Here is a 13,546-nt window from a genome sequence, read left to right as displayed (position 1 = left end):
CTGCCAGTTTGATGAAACATCATAACCTTGATTTCTGTGATGAACTGTGGCCTTATAATAACCACCTATCAATCTGTTTGCAACCCTGCTGGTCTTGCATGGGACAACCTTGATGTGTATGCATTTTCTCCATTTCTGCTGCTGTCAAGAAACTCTCAATGTCACCATGATGACGTGTCATTTCTAGTGTACAGTCCTCATCAATTTACAAACTAACCTTCTGATGCAACTGGGTGGGTTGTCTGCCAACCTTGATCAGTACCATCTCATATGCTGTCAGACAAGTATATCAGAATAAGCAACTGGGTTTTTAGATAACCATGCACAATGCCAATTTGTTTGCCACTACCTGGCCTCTGATAGCACCGATATTCAAAGGCTGGGCCCAGACAGAGTTTAACTTAATCATCCCCAAACTTTGATTTGATTTGCACTTGGGTCATTACTGGATTCTTTACAATCAGTATACAGAAATTACCACAGTGATCAAGTATCTCTATAAAAAGGGGATGACTCCCACAGAAGTCCACGAAGACATGGTCATAACACGGTGAAGACTTCCCTTCTTATTCCACTGTAAAGTAGTGGGTTGCTAACTTTAAGCGAGGCAAGGAGAGCATGAAAGATGACCCAAGGTCTGGACGCCCAAAATCTGCAACCACGGACATTCAGGTTGAGGCCATCCATCCCATAGTAATGAATGGCAGACGAGTCACTATCTGACATATCAGGCATTCACTAGGCATCAGTTACAGCGCAGTTCAAAATGTTTTGTCGAACATCTTGGGGATGAGCATTGAGCAAGCTGTCTGCATGGTGGGTGCCCCGAATGTTGACTCCACATCAGAAGTTGAACAGGTTGGAAGTTTCAAGGACGCTTTTGGACCATTTACTGTCAAATCCTGGCAACTTCCTTCCTGGCAGGGTGATAGCCTCTGTGTTCTGCAAGGGAGTCATCATGATTGACTACTTGCAAAAGGGTCAAACAATCAATAGAGAGTGCTATGCTTTAGAACTGCGACAGTTAAGGTAGCGGGACTATTATTTGCATACTTGTTTTCATCTTCTAATTGTGACCAAATGACTACAAATAGACCCAGGAAAGTATATATTTTTGGAATCGCCAGACTTCAAGCTTTGCAAAGGTGTGTTTGCCATGCCCGTATCTGCATTCTATGACCCGTTACTTAATCAAAGGTGAAAAATTACTTTTTCTGTAAAAAAAATAATTACGCATTTATGCTGGCGATAAGAAGTATTTTTTTCACTTTTCCTAGTTGTTCAATAGTCTGGTAAATTGAATGTGTCTGGTCACTTTTATGCAAGCAACGCGTTTTAAAAAATAGTGTGCTGAATTTCAATTACTGTTTTAGTCGCATTGCTCCCAACTCAAACCACAACTCGTTGGTAAATAATCGATGAAATAGTTTGTCTGGACACATTCAAGTTCCTCTCACTGTCACCTTAAAGCTGTGAAAATTTGGTGTTAATCCGACGACAATAAATATACGTTATTTTTTGTTAAAGACCTTGTATTTTGAAAAACATAAACTCCTAGAAAACGTCCATGAAGTAACAGCAACGATTTTCAAGCTTGTTTATCGGCACAATCAATTTGTTTTCCCATCAAGGTCTGCTTTAACATGTGTAGGGACATCCAAATGTGTAAGGCTATTGGAAACCAAAAAAATAAAGGAATGGGATAGCTATAATTGGATAAATTCGGCATATGAAAACACCAAAATCAATGATTTTTTTTCAGTGGCTGTGTGACCTTGTGTCTGACACATTCATATGCAAATGACTAATCTGTGAAACAAACAGGGGCGGAGACAAACCACTCAAATGTTTGGAAACACTCATTGTGTGTCAGATAGCTACTGATAACACATCCTAACATTGCTTTGTCTTGAGTTTATCTTTGAAACTTATAGGCACACAGATTAAACCTGTGTTATTGATTTTGGAAAACACTACTGAGGCTGCCTTGCTTCCCTTCAGAAAATCTACATTTTAACCAACTTACATGACATTCTATGTTATGTTGACTTTATCACATGAAAGTTTATAGTGCATTTCATCAATTAATAAATAAATGTGAAAATCGTAATTTTCAACACAAATAATAGTCTCGCTACCTTAAAGAGAAAAGGAGGAGAAATCTTAGAGCTGGTGTGCCATTGCTCAAGAACAATGCACCTGTCCACACAGCACAAGTGGCAGTGGCAGCAGCAACCGTTTTGAGACTGATGATGACGTCTTCCAAGCTGTTGAACCCTTTCTGAAGGATCAAGATGAAACCTTCCAGCAGGGAATAGGAAAACTGTAACATCGATGGAGGGGACTATGTTGAAAAATAGTGTAAGAAAAATCTTCCTTCTGTAACGTTTTATGAGGAAGGCATCTGGGGTTTTCATTCTTAATTGATCTTTGAACTGTTTTTCTTGCTTCAGATCTGTGATATCAAACATTGTCGTCAACGCACGCTAACACGGGTGTTGTCTATAACCATCAAAATAAGAACTACAGTCCCAGCTAAAGTTCACTATAAATAGACATTAAAGCGCGGTGGTCGTCGCGCAGCGCGTGTTCGAATTTCATGTAAATAAACAATATATTTTACACGCGTTGTATTCGTCGCTATGAGTCCCATATCAAACAGGACGCAGCACGACTGCCGCTCTTTAATCTCACAAGGCGTTCTGAGACGCGCGTCTCGGCCGTGCGTGTGTTCGTATGTATGCCTGTACTTATTAAGTTTTCAGCAACATTTGCATATGCTGAGTCATGACCACCACTATGTGATCTATTTTGGTGACTTTTTTTGATTTCAGACAATTAATACAAGCATGTACGTATTCATTCATTATTCAATTTGTTTATTTACAACAAACTATGACATAATATATCTACATCATGACAGACTGCCTTTCCATTATGACATGAACAACCGATATTTAAAATTTCTCAAACGTGCTTTACAATACACTGATATATTTTACGTTCGCTAAGCATGGCCGGCTGATGATAATTTGATTTAAACACAGTGGGCGTTTCCTTATGTTTATTAATCGAGATTGAAGTACTCATCAAGCATTTTAATTTTACCTATTGACCAACCTGGAGTGTTATTTCTTAGCCTCAGACCAATTTCAAATGAATTATGTAGATTGATGTCGTGTGGCGGTGTTTTATTCCCTATGGGTAATATGACAAACATGAATCGACTATGTTTAATTTAACAGAAGGGATGCGTACCACTGTTTCTCGATATGATGAACGATAACAATCATTTCTGCGAAAAAAATACCGGAAAACAGTTGTCTCTTTATTTAATATATAAAAATTGCCTCCGTGTTCCAGTTGAGGTTTGAACAGTTAAATAAAAAAACAGTCACCTCACCACGTGTCACTCGCTCTATAATCCCAATTTAACAGGTCAATTCATTATGACACACTGTCGTTCCATTGTGATACTGCACCATGTTTAGTTGACACTGCAGTTTCTAGCGATTGTGTTGTTCAGATCGAGAGGGTACCTACAACTGTAAGCCATGAATGATATGATTGCCGTCCTCCTGGCTATATTCTCATTCGCACTACAATGGGCACACGGCGTGACGGAGCAGCCCAACATTATATTTATATTAGCCGATGATTTAGGATATTTTGACGTGGGATATCGAGAAGGTTCCATTGTGAAAACGCCGAATATAGATAAATTAGCCGCGGAAGGCGTGAAACTGGAACGATACTATGCACAGTCATCATGTATGCCGTCAAGGAGTTGCCTTATGATGGGTCGATATCAAGTAAGTCAGAAAATATAATCAATCCAACTCGCTACAGTATATGTGTATAGTAGACCAATGGATAGAACTTAATGAATGAATGAATTTTGCCTAAATTTCTGTTAAATTGAACTAGGGAATTCAGTGTTACAGACGTATGTTAGTTGTACCAGAGCGAGACGGCAATTCAGAAATACTATATTTGAATGGTGTGGTGTGTTGTAATGTAATGCCATTGTCTGCTGACATGTAAGTGCCATAAAAGGAATGTCAAATTTTCCGTACGGTGATAATAGTATTCTATTCTCTATTCTATTCTATTCTAATTCTAATTCTATTCTATTCTATTCTATTCTATTCTATTCTATTCTATTCTATTCTATTCTATTCTATTCTATTCTATTCTAGATTATTTTGGCAGAGAAAAAATGCGAATACAATTTAATAATTTAATGTACAAACACCCCCACACCGTTTGTGTCAATCTTATTAAAATTCGGTGTTGGTATAAGGTCCATTTTTATTGTTATTTTTGTTTGTTTATGAATATTTTTTTATATCGTATCTCGGTCATCGTAACTATACGTAGTTATAAGGGAGCATATAACTACATGGGATTTTAATCAGGTTGCGTCTATGCGTGTAATTATAAAAAAAATGTAGACGTTTCCAGGAAGACTCGTGGTGTGCACTAGGAATCACAATTTGCTCATATCACTGATATACTAGTACTTGCGAACAGCGGATGGTGGGTGGGCGTGTTCCGGTCGTCTTATATTTATGTATGCACCAAATCTTGAAATCATAGGGGATGACAATTTATTTGTAGAAATGTTTTCAAGTACCGATAAATTTATCTATTCAGGCTTAGCAAAATTTGTTTTTAGTATTTTAGAGTTTTTTTAGTTTAGTTTATTTTAGTTTAGTAGTTATGTAATTTTTTCTCTCTTGTTCTTGGTCATGGCATTTTATATGTTCCCGTACCAAATAAAATTTATCTTATCTTATCTTATCTTATCTTATCTTATCTTATCTTATCTTATCTTATCTTATCTTATCTTATCTTATCTTATCTTATAATCTAAAATTACTGAAATTGACACAGCAGCTCACATGTATATTTATGTTGGCGCACTTATCCACTGGTCTCAGGCATAAATCAGGGTCCATCAATGTGATCAGACCCAAGTTACACGACGTGATTTTACCGCCATAAGAAAATCAATGTGACCTTGTAGGAGACAATTACAAAAAAAAATGAAACACCTCAATATAGCATAGTCTTACGTTTCGCACACTACTTCAAACATCTAAAACTTCAATCAAATAAACTAATGGCGTGGCAGGTTCATTGGACGTATGCGTGCCGCATCTGTTTGTAGGAATTAAGCTTAAATAAACATACACCTGTATGCAATTACAACAGTCTGGAATAAAATTATAGTGCGTTATTGAAACCGTAGCGAAATTGTTCCATTTTTTGGGGTCAGTTAAATAAAGCAATCAATCAATCAACCGATCAAACGCAATTAAAATGAAAATGCATCATACAATGGCTTATTAAAGTTTGCATTGTAAGTTGCTCGCAACATTTGACTAAAATGCTAATAATATTTTCGTATTCCATCTTTTAATCCGGGGATTTAATAATTTACATAATCTGTGATTTACGAGTCTGGGTTGATTTGTTGTACCATACTATTCATTGTATTTCAATGCTCAGTGTATAATTTGCATATCATCTTCTATTTCATTGCAGTGTGTACATTGTCTCTGTTCAATTTGTGTTTTGTGTATAGCGACTTGTTTATATTGCTAGTTTGTGGTGGTTTGTTCTAAATTGGGGTATTGATTTGGTGTACTCTGTTATTAATTATGGTTTTGGAAATACCGTATATGCGTATTTTTTTGAAAATTGTGCTGTAATAATCATTGGTTGGTTTCGATAGTGATGGAATTTCGAATGTAGCCATTTATCCATTAACCAGGGTATGAGTAACGGCTATTGTCAGACTTGTATTGCATTTGATGGGCGGTAGTATTTTATTTCATCCGGCAAGCTATTTTGCTTGGTTTTTTGTATTTTTGAAATATTTGCCGTCCTGATTCATGCGACGAAGTTGGATAATTTCAAACCAGATTTCATTTGCATGATTCAATATTGGAATCCGGGTTGTTTTCAAAAGTTTGAATTTGATTTTAAGCCTGTATATGATTGGGCTTGGTCTGTTTGTCGTGATTGTATTGTTTGTTGTATTTTTTTTATTGAATTTGAAGTCTGCTCTGCATTAGTTTTTTTTCTAAAAATCACTCCTGTGTATTTACTTTCAAACTACAATCCAAACCGGTCACTGGTAGCATAGTGGTTGTCGCTCCAGACTCATGATCGGTAGACCCAAGTTCAAATCCTACTCAAATCCTAGGCTGAACATCAAAGGGCCAACCCCTACCCTGGGTAAGTGTGCCACAGACTCAATGGGAAGGCCAATTCCACTGGCCAAGATTCATTCACTAACGAATGCGACTTTGGGGGAACCTTTGTTAAGGTCCACAGGTGCTTGTGTTCGATAGAGCCTGGTTGACGCAAGGATAGCGCATTAAATTGCCATTTGATAGAGAGATGGCCGCACAGCCCTGTCATGTGTGTAGTCCCAAAACATGAATATGGCTTCTGTGGCAAATGCACTATTATAATTTGTAAGCACTTGCAACTTGCACATACAAAAAAGGTCAGGAGAGACAACAGTGACATTTAATGTCCAGAACTGTCGCCTGGCACAAAAATATTTAAAAACAAAAAACAAAAAAACTACAATCCACTGTGTGGATATGGATGCAATTCATTGCCTGTTCACAATGACATTTTATTTGGTTAAATCTCTCAATGACGACATTCATGAACATATTACGAGTAAATAACATCGGGCTTAGTGGACAGCCACGTCGGCGGGAGTGTTACATCATCTAGTTTTACATCAAAATTAATATTACTAATTACATCTCCAATAATGTGTCCTGGCAGTTGTTTGGATGTATCAGACTTATGTCACTGATGTTCCTTAAATGAGTGTAGGTGCCAATGTCCAGTATATATTTTTGAAGTGCTTACTTCGCACACTTTAAGAATAAACCAGCGGTTTTCTTATTTGTTTTAATTTAGTTGTCGTATGAATAACTTTAAATATGACAATTGGTATGTTTACATTATGGTTATGATATTTTTTTTCCTGTTTAATTATGTTGATGTTCATCTGCTTGATTCTTTTGGTTAATTTGACCATACTCATATGTTAGAGAGTTTATCTTTTTTCAGTGTTCCTGTTATGTTTAATTTTCATCGACTTCTTCGATGTTTCAAGAAGTTATTTACCCTTTTCACTGTTCGCTTTCACTGTATTATGTTTATAATTCATTCTTCAAAACATCACACTGTCTGTCTGTCAGTTTGTCTGTCTTGCGTCTTTTCCCTTGTATATAACGTTTATGGGCGATGCTTTTGAAACGGCCCTACTTTTCAGGAATTCACTTACGATGACTCTGCTTTGTTTTCAATAACATTTTACGTATACGGAAATTGACAACTTTCCAAAAGAATCCTGAATTTATATCATCTTTTTAAACATCAAGGTTTTAAAGGTTTCAATTCCATCAGATTTGATGTTTTCCAATTTCGTGTTTGACAATGTCCGTATATGAAGTATTCGTATTCTTCGACAATCTTCGGTCTCAGAGATATAATGAGATGTGGCCAAATGCACATTGCCGTCAAGGAACATATATTGACGGTGGTCATGCTGACACGCATGCGTAACGGATCGCACTCAATCTATTCAAATGAGTTTAATTTCAGGCGAAAACTTGTATGCGGATACTTACTTTTTTTGTCAGTTTGCTCGAAATACCACTACGTTTAAAATAAGTGGCCAAATGAGCTGTGGGTTTTTTATTTCCCTCGTTTCGCAGCAGTTGAAAATGCAGATTTTAGTGACAAGTACAGCTGCTGACAGCTTGATTTTACCGAGTTGCGACATACATGGAACTGTTGATTAGTTGACGTTGCCAGACAGTTCTGTTAGTGGTCTGAGCGAAAATATAAGCCTGACATTATATCACGCGACAGTTTCCGGGATAATGGGTACGTTGTCACGTATTCCCACCTACTTTACAACATGTTCGTCGTGTGTGAGAACGTGTAATAAAACAGTTAATCTACCAGCAAAGTAGTCAGGGCCCATTTATTCAACCAACTTAATGACAGTACGCCTAATACACCCAACTCATACATCATTTGTAAGCTTGTCACTTTCAATTCAAGAGCTTCTAACTGTGATGTGCTGCCATAGTAACAGGGTAATGCAAATTCCGATGCAAATGGGGAAATTATTTGTATTTTGTAGAATGCATAATTGTCGGTAAAGTTGGTACATTCACGTGTTTGGTATCAAGGGGAGATTACAATCGCAATAACTTTTCTGAAATTAATACTCATCATAAAATAAATGTGTTCTTTTCATGTAGCTTATAAGCATATGAAATATTTCTTTAAGAAATAAGAAACATATATATGATGTTATGCACCAACGTAACGTGATACGCTTTGTCAGTAAAATTAATTTGTAAGAATTACGATATTTTTTCATTCGATGTTTTCATTTTATAGATTTGTTAATAAAATTTAAACACATCTGTAATTTATCTCTTGTGTTTATTGTTTTCATGGTAACAATAACTACATATAGAGAAAAGAAAATGGGATTTTTGTAATTACATGTAGTTGTTCGTTTCACCTTTACTCAGTTCTCTGTCGCGGAATATGGTTGATATTATACTAAAATATGCAATGTGTCAATTTGAAAATAAATTAAATCTTCGGTATTAATTATCTAGAGTATTTAGTTCAGAATATCATAATTACATGACGAATATTAAAAGAAACCAGTTTCGTATGTGTTGGTAATAGTATCATTTGAACACTGACACTAAATCTTGGGAGCACTTTTAGATTTTTAATTAATCAGTTTTAATTGAGAGCACACTGTTGAAATTAAAAACATGTGTATTGTATTATTAAACACCTGTCAGATTTTGATGGAAAAATCAACACATTTTAAATGCACAAACAACTATATATGTCTGTTTTTTTAACTTTATACACAAACTTATCTTATTGAGTGTTTTACAGGGACATAAATGTGACATTAAAATGTTTGTTGATTAGGACATTAATGGATTAATGCAACGAGCTTTATGCAAGCAATACTAACAAAAATGAGTGACGAGAAATTAAACTATTGCCAGGGACTTGAACTGGAGACTTGAAGTAAACATTATGGTATATATGCCATTAACCTAACTAGACGACCACCAAAAATAATGTAATTCAATGCACAATGAAATGGTCATGACATTACCTTCAGAAAGTACTTCATTTAATTAAAATACTTCGTCTTTTAGCAATATATCATTATCATCCGAAGCACCAGGTGTGGAAGAATTAATTTATATATTTTTACATGGCCTTGTCAATTTATAAGTACAACTGGAAATCAAGAGCATCGTGGCGAAGTACCTCGTGGCCTGGTGGATTTTAATACTCAACATTTAGTGAACGGTCGTGGTAGTTCCAATCAATCTGAGCATTCTCACATGTGATTTAAAACCACTTTAAACATTTATCTCGAAAACTGTTCTCTTCCTACAACAAGCACACATGCAATATTTCTACCCGAAACACCCGATTATACGTGTTTCATAAGTAAACACGTACGACATGTACACAAGTTCCCAAGTCTTACTAAAACTGTTTTATTTTGAAACACAAAAACAAACACACATGCATTGTTTCAACCTAAAACACCCGTCGACTATATATGATGCATAAGTGTGTATGCACAGAACACTGTTGTATGGTGAGCTTCTATAAAAGCCGCAATGTTTAATATTGAATGTATGCAGCATATTTATTAAAAAAATTCCCACACACGTCATTAGTGTCAGTAGACATACAGTGCATGTAGCCATAAATTTATTGATTTTAGTATTTTTAATAATAAACAGCTTGTTGCGTGTGTGCATATCATATAGCTGTCATAGTTTCAGTAACTATTAACTTGGGGCGAACGCATAATTTTATGCATAAGTTTATGTATAATTGATTCAAGTTTATGTGTAATTGATTCAAGTGTATGTGTAATTGATTCAGGTTTATGTGTAATTGATTCAGGTTTATATGTAATTGATTCAGGTTTATATGTAATTGATTCAAGTATATGTGTAATTGATTCAGGTTTATGTGTAATTGATTCAGGCTTATGTGTAATTGATTCAAGTATATGTGTAATTGATTCAGGTTTATGTGTAATTGATTCAAGTGTATGTGTAATTGATTCAGGTTTATGTGTAATTGATTCAAGTTTATGTGTAATTGATTCAAGTGTATGTGTAATTGATTCAGGTTTATGTGTGATTGATTCAAGTGTATGTGTAATTGATTCAGGTTTATGTGTAATTGATTCAAGTTTATGTGTAATTGATTCAGGTTTATGTGTAATTGATTCAAGTATATGTGTAATTGATTCAGGTTTATGTGTAATTGATTCAAGTGTATGTGTAATTGATTCAGGTTTATGTGTAATTGATTCAAGTTTATGTGTAATTGATTCAGGTTTATGTGTAATTGATTCAGGTTTATGTGTAATTGATTCAAGTGTATGTGTAATTGATTCAGGTTTATGTGTAATTGATTCAAGTTTATGTGTAATTGATTCAAGTTTATGTGTAATTGATTCAAGTTTATTTGTAATTGATACAAGTTCATGTGTAATTGATTCGAGTTTATGTGTAATTGATTCAGGTTTATGTGTAATTGATTCAGGTTTATGTGTAATTGATTCAAGTTTATGTGTAATTGATTCAAGTGTATGTGTAATTGATTCAAGTTTATGTGTAATTGATTCAGGTTTATGTGTAATTGATTCAAGTTTATGTGTAATTGATTCAAGTTTATGTGTAATTGATTCAGATTTATGTGTAATTGATTCAGGTTTATGTGTAATTGATTCAAGTTTATGTGTAATTGATTCAGGTTTATGTGTAATTGATTCAGGTTTATGTGTAATTGATTCAAGTGTATGTGTAATTGATTCAGGTTTATGTGTAATTGATTCAGGTTTATATGTAATTGATTCAGGTTTATATGTAATTGATTCAAGTATATGTGTAATTGATTCAGGTTTATGTGTAATTGATTCAGGCTTATGTGTAATTGATTCAAGTATATGTGTAATTGATTCAGGTTTATGTGTAATTGATTCAAGTGTATGTGTAATTGATTCAGGTTTGTGTGTAATTGATTCAAGTGTATGTGTAATTGATTCAGGTTTATGTGTAATTGATTCAGGTTTATATGTAATTGATTCGGGTTTATATGTAATTGATTCAAGTATATGTGTAATTGATTCAGGTTTATGTGTTATTGATTCAGGCTTATGTGTAATTGATTCAAGTATATGTGTAATTGATTCAGGTTTATATGTAATTGATTCAATTATATGTGTAATTGATTCAGGTTTATGTGTAATTGATTCAGGCTTATGTGTGATTGATTCAAGTATATGTGTAATTGATTCAGGTTTATGTGTAATTGATTCAAGTGTATGTGTAATTGATTCAGGTTTATGTGTAATTGATTCAAGTGCATGTGTAATTGATTCAGGTTTATGTGTAATTGATTCAAGTGTATGTGTAATTGATTCAGGTTTATATGTAATTGATTCAAGTGTATGTGTAATTGATTCAGGTTTATGTGTGATTGATTCAGGCTTATGTGTAATTGATTCAAGTATATGTGTAATTGATTCAGGTTTATGTGTAATTGATTCAGGCTTGTGTGTGATTGATTCAAGTATATGTGTAATTGATTGAGGTTTATGTGTAATTGATTCAAGTGTATGTGTAATTGATTCAGGTTTATGTGTAATTGATTCAAGTGTATGTGTCATTGATTCAAGTTTGTGTGTAATTGATTCAGGTTTATGTACAATTGATTCAAGTTTATGTGTAATTGATTCAAGTTCATGTGTGATTGATTCAAGTTCATGTGTAATTGATTCAAGTTCATGTGTAATTGATTCAAGTTTATGTGTAATTGATTCAAGTTCATGTGTAATTGATTCAAGTTCATGTGTAATTGATTCAGGTTGATTCAGGTTTATGTGTAATTGATTCAGGTTTGTGTGTAATTGATTCAGGTTTATGTGTAATTGATTCAGGTTTATGTGTAATTGATTCAGGCTTATGTGTAATTGATTCAAGTGTATGTGTAATTGATTCAGGTTTATATGTAATTGATTCAAGTGTATGTGTAATTGATTCAGGTTTATGTGTGATTGATTCAGGCTTATGTGTAATTGATTCAAGTATATGTGTAATTGATTCAGGTTTATGTGTAATTGATTCAGGCTTGTGTGTAATTGATTCAAGTATATGTGTAATTGATTCAGGTTTATGTGTAATTGATTCAAGTGTATGTGTAATTGATTCAGGTTTATGTGTAATTGATTCAAGTGTATGTGTAATTGATTCAGGTTTATGTGTAATTGATTCAGGTTTATGTGTAATTGATTCAGGCTTATGTGTAATTGATTCAAGTTTGTGTGTAATTGATTCAGGTTTATGTACAATTGATTCAAGTTTATGTGTAATTGATTCAAGTTCATGTGTAATTGATTCAAGTTCATGTGTAATTGATTCAAGTTCATGTGTAATTGATTCAGGTTTATATGTAATTGATTCAGGTTTATGTGTAATTGATTCAGGTTCATGTGTAATTGATTCAGGTTTATGTGTAATTGATTCAGGTTTATGTGTAATTGATTCAGGTTTATGTACAATTGATTCAAGTTTATGTGTAATTGATTCAAGTGTATGTGTAATTGATTCAGGTTTATGTGTAATTGATTCAGGTTTATGTGTAATTGATTCAGGTTTATGTGTAATTGGTTCAGGTTTATGTGTAATTGATTCAGGTTTATGTGTAATTGATTCAGGTTTATGTGTGATTGATTCAGGTTTATGTGTAATTGATTCAGGTTTATGTGTAATTGATTCAGGTTTATGTGTAATTGATTCAGGTTTGTGTGTAATTGATTCAGGTTTATGTGTAATTGATTCAGGTTTGTGTGTAATTGATTCAGGTTTATGTGTAATTGATTCAGGTTTATGTGTAATTGATTCAAGTTCATGTGTAATTGATTCAAGTTCATGTGTAATTGATTCAAGTTCATGTGTAATTGATTCAGGTTTATGTGTAATTGATTCAGGTTTGTGTGTAATTGATTCAGGTTTATATGTAATTGATTCAGGTTTATGTGTAATTGATTCAGGTTTATGTGTAATTGATTCAAGTGTATGTGTAATTGATTCAGGTTTATGTGTAATTGATTCAGGTTTATGTGTAATTGATTCAGGTTTATGTACAATTGATTCAAGTTTATGTGTAATTGATTCAAGTTCATGTGTAATTGATTCAGGTTTATGTGTAATTGATTCAGGTTTGTGTGTAATTGATTCAGGTTTATGTGTAACTGATTCAGGTTTATGTGTAATTGATTCAGGCTTATGTGTAATTGATTCAAGTGTATGTGTAATTGATTCAGATTTATATGTAATTGATTCAAGTGTATGTGTAATTGATTCAGGTTTATGTGTGATTGATTCAGGCTTATGTGTAATTGATTCAAGTATATGTGTAATTG

General features: G+C 33.9%; 1 protein-coding gene across 1 annotated transcript in view; it reads left to right on the top strand.

Moving 5' to 3' along the window:
* Positions 1-3,468: 3,468 nt before the first annotated feature.
* The window catches only part of LOC100371615 (uncharacterized), a 50,168-nt gene continuing 40,090 nt past the window's right edge, over positions 3,469-13,546 (top strand). Inside the window, exon 1 of the mRNA XM_085507102.1 lies at positions 3,469-3,812. Coding sequence (XP_085363228.1) covers positions 3,555-3,812 — 258 coding nt within the window. The 5' untranslated portion in view covers positions 3,469-3,554. The remainder of the gene's footprint in view (positions 3,813-13,546) is intronic.

This window comes from Saccoglossus kowalevskii, chromosome 13, assembly GCF_978046115.1.
Source record: "Saccoglossus kowalevskii chromosome 13, keSacKowa6.1, whole genome shotgun sequence".
In the NCBI taxonomy this organism is placed as follows: Eukaryota; Metazoa; Hemichordata; class Enteropneusta; family Harrimaniidae; genus Saccoglossus; species Saccoglossus kowalevskii.
The sequence above is the reverse complement of the archived record's forward strand: the minus strand, read 5'-3'. Positions and strand labels throughout refer to the sequence as shown.